At 33.9% G+C, this 17,064-nt stretch overlaps 1 protein-coding gene across 2 annotated transcripts in view; it reads left to right on the forward strand.

Moving 5' to 3' along the window:
* Positions 1-612: 612 nt before the first annotated feature.
* Positions 613-17,064, forward strand: part of LOC129003156 (ATP-dependent translocase ABCB1-like) — a 37,180-nt gene continuing 20,728 nt past the window's right edge. For both annotated transcript variants that reach the window (XM_054431412.1, XM_054431413.1), the window contains exons 1-11: positions 613-702; positions 7,060-7,124; positions 7,786-7,840; positions 8,691-8,825; positions 9,662-9,789; positions 10,608-10,713; positions 13,061-13,194; positions 14,060-14,231; positions 15,136-15,260; positions 15,452-15,623; positions 16,704-16,928. In XM_054431412.1, coding sequence (XP_054287387.1) covers positions 652-702; positions 7,060-7,124; positions 7,786-7,840; positions 8,691-8,825; positions 9,662-9,789; positions 10,608-10,713; positions 13,061-13,194; positions 14,060-14,231; positions 15,136-15,260; positions 15,452-15,623; positions 16,704-16,928 — 1,368 coding nt within the window. In that variant the 5' untranslated portion in view covers positions 613-651. The remainder of the gene's footprint in view (positions 703-7,059; positions 7,125-7,785; positions 7,841-8,690; positions 8,826-9,661; positions 9,790-10,607; positions 10,714-13,060; positions 13,195-14,059; positions 14,232-15,135; positions 15,261-15,451; positions 15,624-16,703; positions 16,929-17,064) is intronic.

Consider the following 17,064-nt stretch of genomic DNA (forward strand, 5'->3'; position numbering starts at 1 on the left):
TTAGGATCCAAGAGATTTTCTTTTTGTCCATCATTGTTATATAGCAAATTCCCCCTTTTGGGAGCTATTACCGTAGATGGCACGGAAAAACCTAGGCCTGTGGCGGATTTTCTTTTTAATTATGATGTCCCAGAGGCCAAAAACAACGTTCGTTCAAAATTGTATATATGTATATGCAGGGGGTTTTAGCGCAAACCAAATCACAAGTATCATATAGAGGGCTACTGTTCACAGATAATTACCTCTACAGGCCTATTACCTCTACTTCCTAACCGTATAACGCACTGTTATTTCACGTCTGTTATCTTTTACTAGCTGATGATACTATACATCAACTCCAACAAGTATATTTCCTCCTTCAATAAAACAAAGAGGCGAATTCCCTACGTCATAACTCTACCAAAGCAGCTATTCCCGGGGTTGGTGAACCCTAAGGGAAGGTCAACATATCGACCTACACACCCCCTTTTCCATCCCAAAAAGCCACCCCTCGCGCCGGCGTCACACTCTCCTGTAGCTATGACAACAAAACCTAGAGACCTACAGCCATGTAAGTGAGTCACGCGAGTGAAACCGCGAGTGATCCAGAGTGACATGACTGATAACAGATAGTGTATTCGTGTGTGTGTGTGTGCGTGTGAGTGTGTTATCATGAAAGGAAGACATGTTGCGGTACCCATGGAGGGGTTCGAAGATGGAAAGGTACAAAACTTGTGGCTGTTAGACTCCACACTGTGGATAAGGGTTGTTTACAGGTTGTAGTACAACGTACAACACTAGTTGTATTTACTAAATTAACACTTTTTGTAAGCAAAACTAATATTTTAAAGTAATTTTTAAGCTTTTTATTTTGTTAAAGTTTAAAGTACAGATATAGTCTGCTGACATTCTGAGAAAATTGGTCCAAAACACTAAATTAGCTCGTAAACATGACGAGATCTTGTATAAGATTTCTAAGTTTTTTTTTTGCAATTTCTGCAACTTTTGCTCTTTACAATATACATAGAAGATTTTGGGTTGAACTAGTCTAGTAGCAAATCAACGGACCCCCCCCCCCCTAAGGTCACGGGTTCGAATCCCACCAATCAAAAATGTTTTAGCAATCTGATAATGTCATGACCCTCTCTAAGCCTGAAGTAATTTTGCAAAACGTTTCCAAGCTAGAGCCGAGCACTATGATGAAAAGTTGGGCATAAAAAATGAAAATAAAGACTATGAAATATCCAACTGATAAAATAACTCTATTTTGACACATATAGTAATTGATTTAATACGAAATCTTTCCAAGATAAAATTGTGGATTATAAGGGTATTGTAGGCAATGTGGGGATCGTTTATTGGTGTGGGTCGCGCAATCGGATTGTTCTAGAATACGATAACAGAACGTCTGGAACGTCGGGGCCTCATTACGATCTAGGGCCTATATGTTATTGCAGTTCAATAAAACAAGATTATAGTAATATGAGGTGTTTTGTATTACTTGATTGGCAAATGTTTTCAAACAACTGTGAAACATATTTTCCACTTTCGATTAGTCACCAGATCATACAATTAGACAAAATAAGGGCGGATTTAGTTTTTGTTTTTGATTAAATCATTATCCAAACATAAGAATCGCATACACATGAACATAATGAATTACGAACGTTTAATAAACTAAATAGCAGATATAATAATAGTCCTAATTAAAATAAACAATACATTTATATTATAGTACCCAAAAGATAAGACTAGACAAAAAATGTAGTCAATGCGCCTGTGAATGTTACCCAAGCACATACATAATTATATCCATGCTATTTAATTTATTAATCAAACAATCGGTTAAAACTAATGAATAAGAATTTATTTTATGTTCATTTCATTTTGTAATGTTCCCAACCCTCAAAAACTATTTTAAGTCAAAAACCTAGCAAAAATGTTAAAAAATTACTCTAAAAGTTTTAACTTGAGGTTAACACTTGTTTGAAAAAGCTACTGGATCGTTCTAAACTTGTAACATTCACAGTTTCGTGACTAACAGTAACAAAGTGAATACACAGTTTTTATAACAGTATCATTTATTAGATTAATAGTTACATAAAAGTAGATATGTACAACTTTTAGATTTTATGTTTTACCACACAAAATACAATTGTTTTCCTTTGTATATTGTATAGGTCTTCCGTTAATTGTTGCGGATGGATTTTTATGGTTGGAGGATAATATTTATTTTCGATTGATGGAAGTTCAAAGGGAATGAAAACATTATTGAATATCTTAAGTATACAGTATTCATATATTTTGGTATTAATAGGTACATTGCAATTCCACAGCACACAGAAACTCGGCCGTGATTTCTGTTGGAAAAACAGTGCGTGATTTTGTGCAGAGGAAAGGCTTTTTAACGATAGCGAATCAACTTCTCTTCTCGCTGGCGCCATTCCATCCTAGGACATAAACTTTCCCCAATATTCGTGTTTCCCTCTTTGTATTATATAACATTATATTGTTCAGCCACCACATTGTGTTATATTTACGACCCTCAGAGATGTGGTTAAGTATATTTAAATTTAATATTACTAATAAGCTGTTATCATTGACAACCGATATTGCACATTTCATCCTATTGTAAAATGTTAAATCATGTTTGGTCACGCTTGAATGCGCTGTTATATAATGCTGAGTGTTCTAAAACATGCATGCATAACTACTCTCGAAGTTGCCACACTGGTAATCAAGTTGATAGGTTGTAGGTTAAGTTGATCGATCGACTACCTTCATACTGCTCATACCCACGACATGTCTACAAGTAATATACAAAAGTGTACTTATCTATAATTAGACGTAGAGAGTACAACTTGATTTCTAATCCTGGTGTAAAAAGCCGGTGTCGTATAATGTTTCGTGTACAACTGTTGAATGCGCTGGTGTTCAATGCAATTCTCTCAAAGGTCATCTCTTGGGTGCGCTCTTTTGGCAATAACTAAAGAGCAAGCAAACGGTCTACAAAAAACTATCCACCATCGAATCAGTTTATTTGAAGTTTGTTTAACAAGAAGATATACTAAACATAAAATGCACATCGACAAAACGTTAAAATTGTATTCAGCCGATCCAAATTAATTTTTTATCTCCATCAAAATGATCTATTACCGTCTACCTTCCGTATCCGATAGTCAATACTATAGCCCTTTTTGACCTCAAATAAATAATAAAACTAGGCCTAACTAATATTAAAAAAATCTGATATAGTTTGAATTCAATGAGATTTAATATTTAACTAGGACAGTGGGTTATACCATAATGGAATATATGCAATTGGATCTCTAAGCCCTCCCTAGATAATCTGTACTAATACTATGCCAATAGGCCTACTCTGGCAGTAATGAACTGACTAATACTATGCCAATAGGCCTACTCTGGCAGTAATGAACTGACTAATACTATGCCAATAGGCCTACTCTGGCAGTAATAAACTGGGTCAATAGCTTATTGCATTATCTTTAGTACCTACCAGTACCTACCTACTCGATTGCGCTGAGATTAAGGTTGTCTTTCATCGTTTTGAGGTTAGAGATTTTTCTTTTATCTTGATTAAACCACACATTTAAAACATTGGATAATGTGTGTTCCTATCAACTCATTTATCTGTTACACCCCTCGTGGTGATATTTATACATAATATTTGTTCCGTAAAATATACATTCATAATTTTTGATTACATTATTAACTCATAGCTCCCCGTTTTAACCTCGATCATATTAACTACTAACTACTACATATTAAACAACTATCTTTATTGACGTCGGCGTTTACAAAAGTTGTATACGTTTATTTTATCAAGATTTTGCATAGCTATTTCCATAAACTTACAAATTAATTACGTCTTTTTAAATTCAGTTTCGCATATTGTAAATGCTAATTATTCCTCTAAAGCTTTTATCAACATAAGCTTTCCAAGTTAGTAAATTAACTAGGCCTATCTTATATCAAAGAAAAAATTTCAAAAGTTACGTCAGATTTTCTGGAACATTCCCAGAAAGTCTAGCCATAACTAGAACAGGAGGGGGGCTAGAATAGAAGGCGCCTCAATCGTCATCGATTCTCCCTCTTTTGCAAAGGGAGTTGGGAGGGAAATGTTGGTAAACATCTCGTAAAACACATGTTTACTACTCTCCTACTGTATTTTGTTTTTGTTTTGCTTGTTTTGTTTAACAATCCAATCTCATACTCACTTCAAAGTACCGGTAATTATAATTTAGAATTATCAATTGTTTAATGATCACTCATTTCTCATTGTGTAGAAAACTAAAATAATTTTAATCTATGTATTATTTTTTACAACTTAATTTACATTTTTGGGGTGTGGCAGATTTGAGTGAGTGGATGTGCCCGATGCATGTTTGTGTTCAAACATCATTATTGAAGTACAGTACTACACAATACTACAAGATAGTATGAAACTGTTTTACTTATATATGTGTGAAATTTATGTACTAAGATTGTGCAATTAAATTACGTTATATCATAGCACTTCATAGTTTTATATCATTTCATAGTAAAACTTGAATGTAGAAAAATAATCCTATATATTAAAAAATATTGCTCATTTAGTTCACGCAGATTGCGAGACAAAACCGCTTCACAGATTTTGATTATTCTTTTTTTGATTTGCAGGTAATTTTGTGTAGAAGGTCGTGGCAGAGGTTTTACTTAATAAAAAATAGAATTCAAATTTTAAAATGTATTTAATATTTGTTAGCAAACCAACAGTTTAATTAATGTCGGCTATCGGTCTGCAGTCACTAATCGTATACCCAATATCACATGCCATAATCTAGGCAAATTGCAAAACAAATGCCCATATATACTGTTCTGCCCTATATTTCGATCGTGAAAAAAAATAATAATGGAGTTTGTGCTGTGGCAATGGAAAAATTAAACTTTCTGAATCGGACATGCCCCAAGAACTACAGAAGTTATTTGTTGGTAATGATGAATTATCAAAAAACTTTAGATCCAATATACGACAATACAACAATGCTTTGTGTTTTGTGTGTCTTTCGGGGCCAGGGAAAATGTTGCATTGCTTCCTAGAAGTGGACCATATTGTTTCAAAATTCTAGGTACCGTCCACCATTTAATTTCTCCGTTTTACGCAAACGTCAAAAGTGATATGGACATAATTATGATATTGTGCATATGGACAATTATACATCTTAGAATTTAATGAAGCTAATAAGGTTCGGATTCCACTATAAACTGTAGGTCCCTTGGTTGCCATTAGCTGTATGGGCTATTAATTAACAGCTGTATATAAGGAATATGTCGGCCTTAGACACTAACAAGACTACAAGATCGCCATTCATACTTGGCTTAAAATACCGGTACCTACTTTGCTTGTATGTTCGCCATTTCATTGTAAAAGTAAAATAAAGTAAAGTAAAGTATTAAAGTATTAGGTTAAATTGTCAACCTAACTGTAATTTGAGACAAGATGTTCTAAACTTTATTACCCAAGGGCTGGAAAAATGCAATCATTATTATTAGGATTGGAGGTGGAAAAGTAATAGTTTGGAGGAGATTTAAGGCAAGTCTTGCCAGTAGTCACACATGCTTCTAGACACACGATCGTGCATCATAGTATTAAATGTTCACCGATTTGGTTCACATTCAAAGTTTTCAACTAACAAAGTATCAAAGATAAAATCAAGAGGACATTGAGTTCGCTAATTTTTTATTAAGCATTGGAAATGGAGATCACATAGTTTCAGATGGTGAGGCCCCGGAGGTAGTTAATTTACCCACACAGATAATTTCAGAAACGGTCATAATTTCTTATATTTATGGGGATTTATTAACTTTTGAAGATTGGAGGGGGAAATTATCGAAGGTTGCAATTCTTGCACCGAAAAATAAACACTGCAATGAAATAAATTTTAACGTGATGGATTTACTCCCAGGGGACTACCAGGAATATTTAAGTGTCAATAACTTGATTAGTGAAGAATATTGAGTGAAGTTATGCAGTTTCCTTCGGAGTTTTTAGATAGGTAGTTTGGATTTGAGTGGACTTCCACATACAGTATCTTGAAACTAAAAAAAGGGGCGATTATAATTTTGCTAAGAAATTTGAATGCTAAAATCGGTTTATAAAACTTTACTACACTTATTGTTAAAAACATGCATGAAAATTTCTTACAATTAGAAAACATAAATTCCTTAATCCTCTTTAATTATGAGTACTCATAAGGTTAACATGGGGAAATACAGAGCCACTGGGCGGAGCTCGAAAGGGTTTTTGAGATACGAATATGCCTATATGTTAATCAAGAATGTGAGCTATCATCATGCAAAATTTCAGCCCAATCCGTCCAGTAGTTAATGCGTGATTTAACTTCAAACAAACAAACAAATAAACAAACAAACACACAAACTTTCACATTTATACGAGTATATATGTGTAAGATTAGTAATATTAGATCTTTCGTAATATTAGTAAGATAACTACAGCACACAGGAAATGATGTTATGCTGCCATGAGTGGACTTATCTCTTTCAAACACTTCATTGCCTTTTTTATTTCAAAAGTGACAGTTTCCAATTCCCCTGGCTTTTGCAATAACAATAAATAAGGCTCAAGTACATACTTTGGACAGGGTTAGGTTTTATCTACCTTAACCAGTGTTTAGCCATGGCCAGCTATATGTTGCTCTGTCCAGAGCTAGGGATTTCAAAGATATCAAGGTGGAAATCCTTCGAAGAACCAACAGAACGGTCAACATAAGGAAATTTTGTAACTGTTAATGTGGGTATTTTAAAACTTTTTAATTCAAAATTCAAAATGTTTGTATTTATTATGAGTTTTATTATTTTTATTGAACCGCAAAATGTTGCGGGGGAACTGGCTAGTCATAAATATAATTTCCCATTTCACTTAACATTAAAGAAGATCCAGGCTGCAATAATTTCCTTTGCATAACCTTTTTTTGCAACTAATAGGCCTAACAAAGTATTAGGGGATGTTAATCTATCATATATGCCTGCTTAGTTAAACCATTTCATGATTTTTTACAGGTGAATGGAGACAGTTTCAACTTAGAAGAAAAAGATGAAGCTTCTGAAGCCCTCCTTTCTAAACAGTAAGTTTAAAAATATAAATTTACAACATCTATTTTAATTAAGTAAGTCAAAATAAATACACTCTTAAAATGAAGTGTAACCATTCAGTATTTGATACTAAACCAACTGATAACAACACAACAAAGATGTAAATTTCATAATTAAGAGATTGGAAATTCAATCTGGCAACTGGTGACAGGTGATTCATGTAGAATGCCGGCTAGTCATGCCACAAAAGGTTACATGCAATGCAAGCTTGAACATTCAAGCACATCATCACTGTTGACTTCTGTCAAATGAAATGGTTTGGTTTTATTTTACAACCTGTACAATTTTCTATACAAGTTACCATTCCATGATTATTTATTTACTCAAAACAAGAATTTTTCTATCTTACCATTTACGTGTTTTGCATATTTTGGAGTATTAACTTCTACCACAATTATTTACCAATTTAGGAGTTATGCTCCTTCTCAAAATGTCCGATGATTTGCATAAATAGTATTCTCATATTGTAATACAGCATAGCATCAACAGTGATCTAAGGAGTTAACTGTTCTCAAAACAACAAAATGGATAGTGATTAATAAAAAACAACATACCAATTATATAACAATAAAGTTTAGTGTATTACTGTTGGATGAAGAAACTCCTCTAAAAATGTAATTCTGTTCTTTGCAGCAAGGGCTCAGAAGAACCTCCATTACCTGATACGTTCGAAGTTCTTGGCCACCTGGTGAGTAAAGTTGATTATATGAGATATAAATTGTAGTAAAGTTTCAATTATACGACCTAAACCAAGCATAAGATATGTAGAAAAGTCAAATGACATTGAAAATAAAATAAAGATTGCAAAAATGTTAAAACCCATTAAATTTACAAATATTTTAGAATATATTCATCGTCATTCGCCTATTGGGTCTGATGATGATTGGAGTGTCCAATCAAAATCGATTACCACTTACCACCTTTTTTGTATATTTACCGCCTTTCGAGTAACAGTATAAGCGTAAATATATGTTTTAAGTGTTATATGACGTTTCTTTATTTACTTTTCGTATATTTTCAGGTGTCAAACTTTCAGAGTTTAAATGTAATTGTTATGGTATACAGTAATACCACACATAAATAGTATCAATTCAATTCTACAGGCACATATATCTCTTTTTTGGAGTACAAACGTCCAGAACAATTTATTTTGAACCCTTAAGATTCATTGTTTTTAAGAGAAGACTGGGCCAAAGTGAAACACTTCCATTCACTATAATGTGTTAGTAGGTACTGTTACTGTAAAGCCTCTATGTAGCCATCTTCAGAAGTCAACTATGCAGAAATCAAGGCCAATTAAGACCACAAATCTACAAAATATTTTTTTTGTTTTGAAAGGCGATTTGAAATTTGCTTCTCTAATAAAAGTTGAATCAAGATCTGGTGGCAGTTTTAAAAGGAATTTTTCCATGCGTAAGAAACATAACACCATTATCATTTTATTCACTTCAATTAATTGATGCTTCCAAAGTAATAAAACACATTTAGTGAAAAAAAATTAAAATTTATCATGAATAAACTTAATTTATATGTTTCAGTACCGTTTTGCTACCAAGGGGGATGTGTTTTTACTCAGTTTTGGAATTTTGGCAGCCATAACCCATGGAGCAAGTTTTCCCATCTTGGCGCTCCTTTTTGGACGAATGGTGGATGGCTTCCTATCCGTGCAAAAGGTTAGATAAACTGAGGAACGTAGAAAAAGCTATTGAGCCCCAATGTCACTTTTGAGACGAGCATTGAACATTAGTTTTCATTAAGATATCGAAAAACTTGTAAACAACATGAATATTTTGGTTTATTCAACTTAGAATCAAGATAAAAACAGAACTCATAATGCTGAGTTTTCTTGCTTATGTCGAGGTACATACGCATGGAAACTCAGCGTTATGAGTTATTACTGTGCACTTATTAATGCAACAACAAATATATAACAAACTGATCTGTCTGCACCGCAAAATCCCAACGGTTACTTTTCTTGCACCACAAATAATGCACAGAAAGTTAACTTTATGTAATTTTGCCGTACAGTAGCAGGAATAACCTATTTTCTTAGCTTATTATACAGGTAGAAAGTGAACTTTCGTGTGTAGTGCAATGAAAAAGTGTTTATCGGATTATTATTTTGGTTGGCAACTTCTAACACTTCCAAACAGGTGTTGGCAACTCTATTTTAGCATTAACTTAATATTTGTTCCTCATAATCTTTTATTTTTACACATTTTAATACGGTGTATGATCACAGATTGTGAAGTTTTAAATTTTTACTACCATATCACAGTTTAGTGGCCAACTTCTTGACAGACAAGCAATAACTGAATTAAAATTCACACATTCAATGACTTTTTATTCTGTAATTTGAAAAAAGAGCAGGTTTAATTATTAAGATGCTCACATGACTCAGCAAGTTTAACACTGTTATCAACCAAAAAACTCTATACAGGAAACCTAACTGATCAGTTATCAATCTCTACGTATCTGACATGTAAGAATAAGAATGGTTTTGTTTCAGAAAGCAGAAAACTTAACAACAACCACAGAGATGAGTGAGCCAGAGCTGGAGACAATCCCTGGTGAGGCAGATAGTTTGTGGAATGACTGGAACGCCTTCACAGCCTTTAGTAGTACTACGGAGATAACGTGAGTCTTTAGAGATGCTAAAACTTCATACAAAATTGGTTTATCTGCTTCTGCATAGTCCAATTGTTACTTGTTACTGCAACTACTTTAGACTTCTCATGAAGTCATATAGCTTGAATATGACATCAAGTTTTGAAGGATGTCTAAATCACTCCATCAGAACCAGAAGGTCTTCGATTCAAATACAGTAAATAAACGGACAAACTATCACAAATATTAAAAGCAGGGACATCAAAACGATGAAACGGTTCATTGGTTCATTAGATGATTAAAGGTAAGTAACAAAACAGATACTTCTTTGTCTGAAGATGATTTTTGGACAAGTCTAAACTAGTTGCTACAATATAGCAACAATTGGACTATGTAGAAGCCAGGATTCCAACTTGATCCGAGGACTACAACCGAAAATAAAACTTAATATATATATATATAATAGGGCACATATTATGAAACCTGATAGTTATGCTAAAACCTTATAAAGCTCGGGCTTATCTAGTTTTTTTCAGAGATAGGTATGTTGACTTATTTACTACTGTATCAACAAGGGTTAAGGTTTATAGAGGACAAGGGTACATTCAATAGAGCAATGACAAAATTCCCCTGAAATTATCAGGTTAGCAGGCTTAAGTTACCTGTATGGAAATAAGTCCAATTGGGCACAAGGAACCCATAACTTTACACTTTACACTAAGTTTGAATATTTATAACCAACTGTCATCGTCATTGACAGCATTTTCAATCAAGTAAGGTTTGTGATAGAAGAGAGTCTTAACTTATTATGATTTGGACCTGACAAAAGTTGTTATTCTGTTTTATAGACCACCCTTGGACAAAGCCACAGAGATTACAGTCGAAACATTAAGTGACTACGCAGTTTACTACTTTTTCATCGGACTTGCAGTATTAGGAGCTGCATTTATACAGGTGCGAAATTCGTTTAATGTTTTTGAAAAACATTGGCAATTCCAAAATGGTCAAAAAAGTTGTATTAGTTTCTATTTAAAGTGATTCATTTGCAAATTAAGACTCAAATGTTGCTACCAAACTGAGATGTAAATGAGTGAAAATTTAAAAACGTACGTTTTCAGGAAAAGCACTTTGCAAATTTTTGTCCCCTTTTTTCAAAACTTTTATTATTTTTTTTATTTCATTAACATTTGAAGTTTCATAAAATGTCCATGGTAACGCAATATCTTTGGTAGTTTTCTTTTTAAAGAGCATCTTTAGTAGAAAAACACAAAATCCTGTCACGACCATAACGGACCTTTAAATGAATATTAAAAATAGTTAATATTATTTTTATAACTATGTTTTGCTATAAACTAATTTACTTTAATGACCATTATACAATAAAAAGGTCACTGAGCTTTTGGTATATTTGGTCTTTCAAGAAAAAAATAAAAAAAAACTCAAAAAATATAAAAAAGCCAATAAAATCTTTTTAAGTTTGTATAACTCCGAAAAAACTTACCTGAGACCCGAACAATCGTTATGTTTGTATAGAGGTGTGCTTCTTTTGTGTATAAAACATTGAAATATGACGATATTTTAATTTTTGAAATTTTTATGATAGAAATCATAAACGTGATGGTCAGGGACAAGCGGTACGGTCGTGAATTGTCTGGAATAATCTAAATCTTTCTAAATAATCCTTCAATTATACTGTTAGTTATAATAAAACTATGTGTTTCAATTGAACTAAACTGTTCAATTTACAATTATATTAAAGTTATTGTCACGACCAAACACACTATAATCCATAAAGGTGGATTGGTCGTGAAAAAAACCGCGATGGTCGTGAAACTTTGGTCGTGAAATTACGTGTTATTTGGCTCTGTTCTGGCGGTAGCCCTGCACCTCATGTTCGAGGATACAAAGTGGACTTCTAGGTTAATATAGCAATTGAAATATCTTATAAACAAAAATTAACACCATGTCTACTTCATCGAATGACTACGTACGGTCATGGACACACCAAAATTACAAAAAACACAATCTTTCCTTTATTAATCTTGTAATTCCTCCTTTCAACTCAAAACGACCGGCACTACAATCCTGACGTACACCCCGAACTAGTCTCTAAAACCAACTGACTCCATCGACGCCAGGCTTGCCACTGTCGTGCTCCAAAGTTCCAAATTTTTCCCAAATGGTCGTGACGCCAAATCGAGGGACAGACTTATTTTGTCATGGTAGTCAGTCTGCAATGACAATAAAATTATAATATGCTCCTTTTTTGTAAGTTTAATAACCATTGATGACATAAAAATATGGCTTTATATATTTCGGCATGAATAATTAGTCTAAAAACAGCGTGAAAGTTGGAAAATGTACCCTAGGGACACGTCATGGTCGTGAATTTCGAGACTTTAAAAATACGAAAAAAATACCAAGAACCTATTTAAAACCAAATAAATGTGTGTAACATGTTGCCCCCGTCCCAAAAAATATTAAAACACATAATAATAAACTACAAATCCAGTATCTACGAAGTAAAAGGCCAGGGACATGAAAACGTACGTTTTTAAATTTTCACTCAAATCCGCTGAAATGTGTGTATAAATCCGCTTAGCATAAAGCAAAAATACTTACATTTTTTGCTTAACAAAAATTATATAGTCTGTAAGATTGAAGCTGTCTCCTGATCCTCAATCTACTTGGGACTAGCCCGGGTCTCAAACCTGAATTCTGCGACACCCTCTCGGCTGTTTTATTAATTCACCTTTAAGCTTTTCCACTAGCTTCAGTAACTTGTTTATCCAAGTCATAAATTTCCAAATAAAAAAAATATACTTTATGAATATAAAAGTACATGAGTATTGATACTAAACATTAAACACGGTCGAATTTGCCTAAAAAAACAATAGTATATAGCAATAGTGTAGGTGAAAATAAAATATAGAAGTAAGAAAAATTTATACTCTTGACAAATCTTATAACTTGGGTATAAAAGTTGTATCTAGTGGGAAAGCTAAAAAGTGAGTATGACCCAGGCCATTCAAGGGTCGAGAACTCAGAGTAAAGGGTCAGGAGGCATCTCCCACCATTAAGACCTATGTGTCCTATTAATTGCTATTTTTTCATGAGTGTCAGTGGGACCTTGCCAACAAGTTTTTTTTTTCAAATTTTAATAGGTAATGAAAAGTCAAAAGTGTAAAGTTTTTGTAGACCTTATGATGGGATAAACCCCTTCCCATTCAAGCCTAAAACAATCCTTCTAACACAATCTGTAGATGATCTCAATGTTTGACTCTCAACTGTTACTGTTCAGACCATGTGTTGGGAGTTGGCTTGTGAGAGACAAGTCCACAGACTCAGATCTAAGTTCTTCACTCAGATACTTCGACAAAACATCGCCTGGCACGAGATCAACGACGAAGGAAGTCTAACAACCAAACTATCTGAGTAAGTAATCGTTTTAAAAATTTATCATGTTGGATAATTTTTGCAATAATTACTTAACAATAACATCAACCATGGAAATATAAACACAAGTAGACTTTTCATCCCATTGTACATTTTGAAGCTTGTTTTTAAAGTCTAGTTCGATGTCTGGTGACACTGATTGCTATTGTCGACGAAATTTGGTTACTATATTATTTTAAGGTTTATTTAATGATATCATTTATAATTGCGTCAACCTTTACTGTTTGAAGTTTTTATACTTGTGTTGTTAGTTTAGTTAACTTTTATTCTATAGTAATCGTTGTATACTCAAAGACGTACATTCTTATTGGTCGCCATTTCATAAGAAAGTATTAAAGTATTATGTAATGCTGGACAAACTATTTGTCAAAATTTTCTTTAACAATCCAAGTTCAACAATACAAAGTTCTTTGTATTTCAGGATATCATTGTGATGTGTCCTATTCTTAATTTAAGCCATAAGATATCAGTGTTCCATAGCTAAAATAAGCGAGCTGGTCTAGTGGTAGAGTACAGGACTTTGGCCCCCGAGATCCTGGGTTTGAATTTTGATAATCACCATTTAATTGATTTTGTTGTAATAAAGTAACCTCCTGGGCCTGGCCTAAAGTAATGTCTACAATGCTTCCTAGAATGTGGAAAAAAAACCCGTAACTAACCTATAATGGTTAGCGCTCTGCACTTTGGTGCGGGAGGGACGGGTTCAATTCCTAGCACCTTCACAACAATGGGTTTGGACCACTTTCCCTGAAAGTGTTTCAGTACGTACACTGTACATTGTCTCTCACCTAAAAATGCCACTGACATCAAAATTAAGAAACCCATAACATGACATTCTCTTTAGTGACCTGGAGAGGATAAGAGAAGGAGTGGGCAGCAAGCTAGGTATGGTGACACAGTATCTGACCACGTTTGTTGTGGGGATGGTGGTCGGACTGTTGGTCAACTGGCAGCTCACTCTATGTCTTTTGCCATTCTCTCCATTCATCATAGGCTCCACAGCGTTCTCTGCAAAGGTAAACATACACTATTTTAGGATTATATTCACCTTGGTGAATAAAGGATAATTTGATTTTGATTTGATTTGGTGTTTCAGTTAATAAGAATGACTCAGGTTTATATAATTTATTAAATGTTTACTGAAATAAACATAAACCCTTGAAACTTAACAGTTTTCTTCCCTCTAAAGAATGCACACAAATCACTGAAACTTATTTAATAGTTTTTGCTCTTTGTAAAAAAAAAAAAAAAAAAACTATACTTTCAGAACCAATTCCTAATTTGGTGCAGTAGATGGTTTTGATCATAATTTGTGATCCCAATAGAACAAATAAAATTGTACACTTTAAAGTTTTCTAATAGATTACTTATACCGTATTTTTTCTTTAAATCCAAAGGCCAGTACCCCATTTTCTTGCTTAATATATGATGCTAAATCAACAACTAACAATCATGACAAGTACAACCACCAATAAAAACACCGAAATTCACTTTTAAAGTCTTAAGATGCCATAAAAAAAAACATGGATGCCCGTGTTTTTTATGGCATCTTCTGACCCTTGTTGAAATGTTGGCATCTTGGTACGTCTTGAAATATTGGTACATTCTTTTTGTATTTTGATAAAGATAAAATCTGTTATAAATCATTTTGCTCTGGACTCGTACATCAACTTAAGTGTTTTGTATTTTGATAAAGATAAAATCTGTTATAAATCATATTGCTCTGGACTCGTACATCAACTTAAGTGACGATGAAAGTGAAACGGACAAAATTATTTTTTAGTTAATTAGTTTCTTACATTCTGAGTAACTGTAAAACTAGTGAACTTAAAACTTACGGTAGTTCTACGTTTAGTTGTTATTAACATCTTAATCTATGTAAAAAATCAGAAATTAAGGTTGATTTCTTTACATGTGTAGCTCGCCACCTGGTCGGCTGCTAGAGAACAAGTGAAGCATGCCGTGGCGGGAAGTATTGCCAATGAAGTCCTCAATGCAGTTAGAACCATCGCAGCTTTCAACGGAGAACCTGACGCAATACGCAGGTACCAATTTGTATAATTTCTTGGGTTGTGATTTAATTGTCTAAGGGTTTGTAGACATGTATCTCCAAACAAATTGACAGACAATAGCCATACATAATATCCCCTGAAGTCTACCCTGAGGATTATCCCCTGAAAATTCCACACGATAAACCATTATTTTCCAACAACGATAACCTTTAACCATGTTCCAGGTATGAATTAGCATTGGAAGATGGACATAATTTGGCAATGGCCACATACTACAAGATTGCCATATGCCTAACTATCATAAACTTCTGTAAATACGCACAGTACGGCGTAGCACTGTTTGTCAGTTCACTGTTCATCAGAGCTGGATACTGTACTCCAGGCAGTGTGTTTACGGTGAGCAATGTTTTACAAGATCAAACTAGCATAAGAAAGAACTAACAGACTTTTGTTATTGTTCCTGAGGTCTCGGGTTTAAAACCAACCAAATCACCATTGGATTTTATCAAAGTGATAATGCCGCAACCCCTAGGTCTAACCTGAAGTAATGTGAAAAATAATCCCAAGCTCAAGCCTAGGAGAAAAATAGTCCATCATAAACTGGGTTATGCTTGTTGATAAGGGAGGGTTTCTTTTCATCTAGTTGTCTCACTAAATACTTTTCAACCTACTATTATTAGATTATAAAAGGTATAATGTTACCTGGATCTGCCAGAGTAATCCAAAGGCTGTCTGTCGAGACTATACGCGTTTCTAAGCATTAATAGCTTCATCATCAGGTCTTCAAGAACACTTATCACTCATCGGAGGTCGTCAAATAAATATAATTTTTACAAACATACATACGAAAAATAGTATGTAATGTACTATTATTACATTTTTTATCAGCCTATATGTATCTATTGCTATTCAATGGTGGTTTACAAAAGATACTCAAAAAGCCTTTGAATTGTTAAAGTAAGTTAATTTTAGATTCATTTTACTCACACAGTAAAATCCTATGTAGTAACCTACCAACAACATTAACAGCTTTTTCGTACTCATATTTGGTACATCATCAGGTTTATGAAGCTGTGTACAAAACAAACTTCTTCAAAAACGTCGAGAGAAAATAAATAAATTCAAAATGAAACAAATATAAATAAGAGGTTAATTTACCTTAGTATCGTCTTTTGACTCTTACCTCATCTAAGAGCGGATAACGATAAGTTCGGCGACTAAGTCGTGTTCCTCAGATCCTGGTCAAGAACATCAAACTTCACTCATGATGAGGTTGTCAAAACATTACGCAGACGCACTCACAGACATTATATACGTAACATAAAAAAATTAAATATTTTATTATTATTAAAATATTTATTTGCTGTGAAGGGAAACCAGAGTAAATCTTTTGCCTGTTGATTATTTTACTACTTCTGCGGTCACAGGCACTGCTCGGTTGAGATTTCCGGACTGTATACAAGGTGTTTTGTACAGGTGTTCCTGAGTGTACTGTCAGGTGCGTTCACTCTGGGAGATGCGTTCCCGTACTACACTGCGGTAGGTACTGGGCTGGGAGCTGCCTCTACCATCTTCAGTGTCGTAGAGAGATCGCCTGAGATTGACTCTTCTAACAAACACGGCGTGAAACTGCATCATGTTGAGGGAAGAATATCTTTCCAAGACGTCACCTTCACTTATCCCTCACGTCCCAACAAACCTGTGAGTATCTGACAGCAAAGATAATCAAGAGTGAGATGTTATCAATAATTTGTCTTGTGATAGATGGATAAATAGTGACCTTCTCTGTCAATTCACTAAGACTACGTTTTTTGAGGATGAAATGTTATAATCTACA

Source organism: Macrosteles quadrilineatus, unplaced genomic scaffold, assembly GCF_028750875.1.
Source record: "Macrosteles quadrilineatus isolate MER2022 unplaced genomic scaffold, UCM_ALF_1.0 Scaffold_9__3_contigs__length_116548681, whole genome shotgun sequence".
Lineage (NCBI taxonomy): Eukaryota > Metazoa > Arthropoda > Insecta > Hemiptera > Cicadellidae > Macrosteles > Macrosteles quadrilineatus.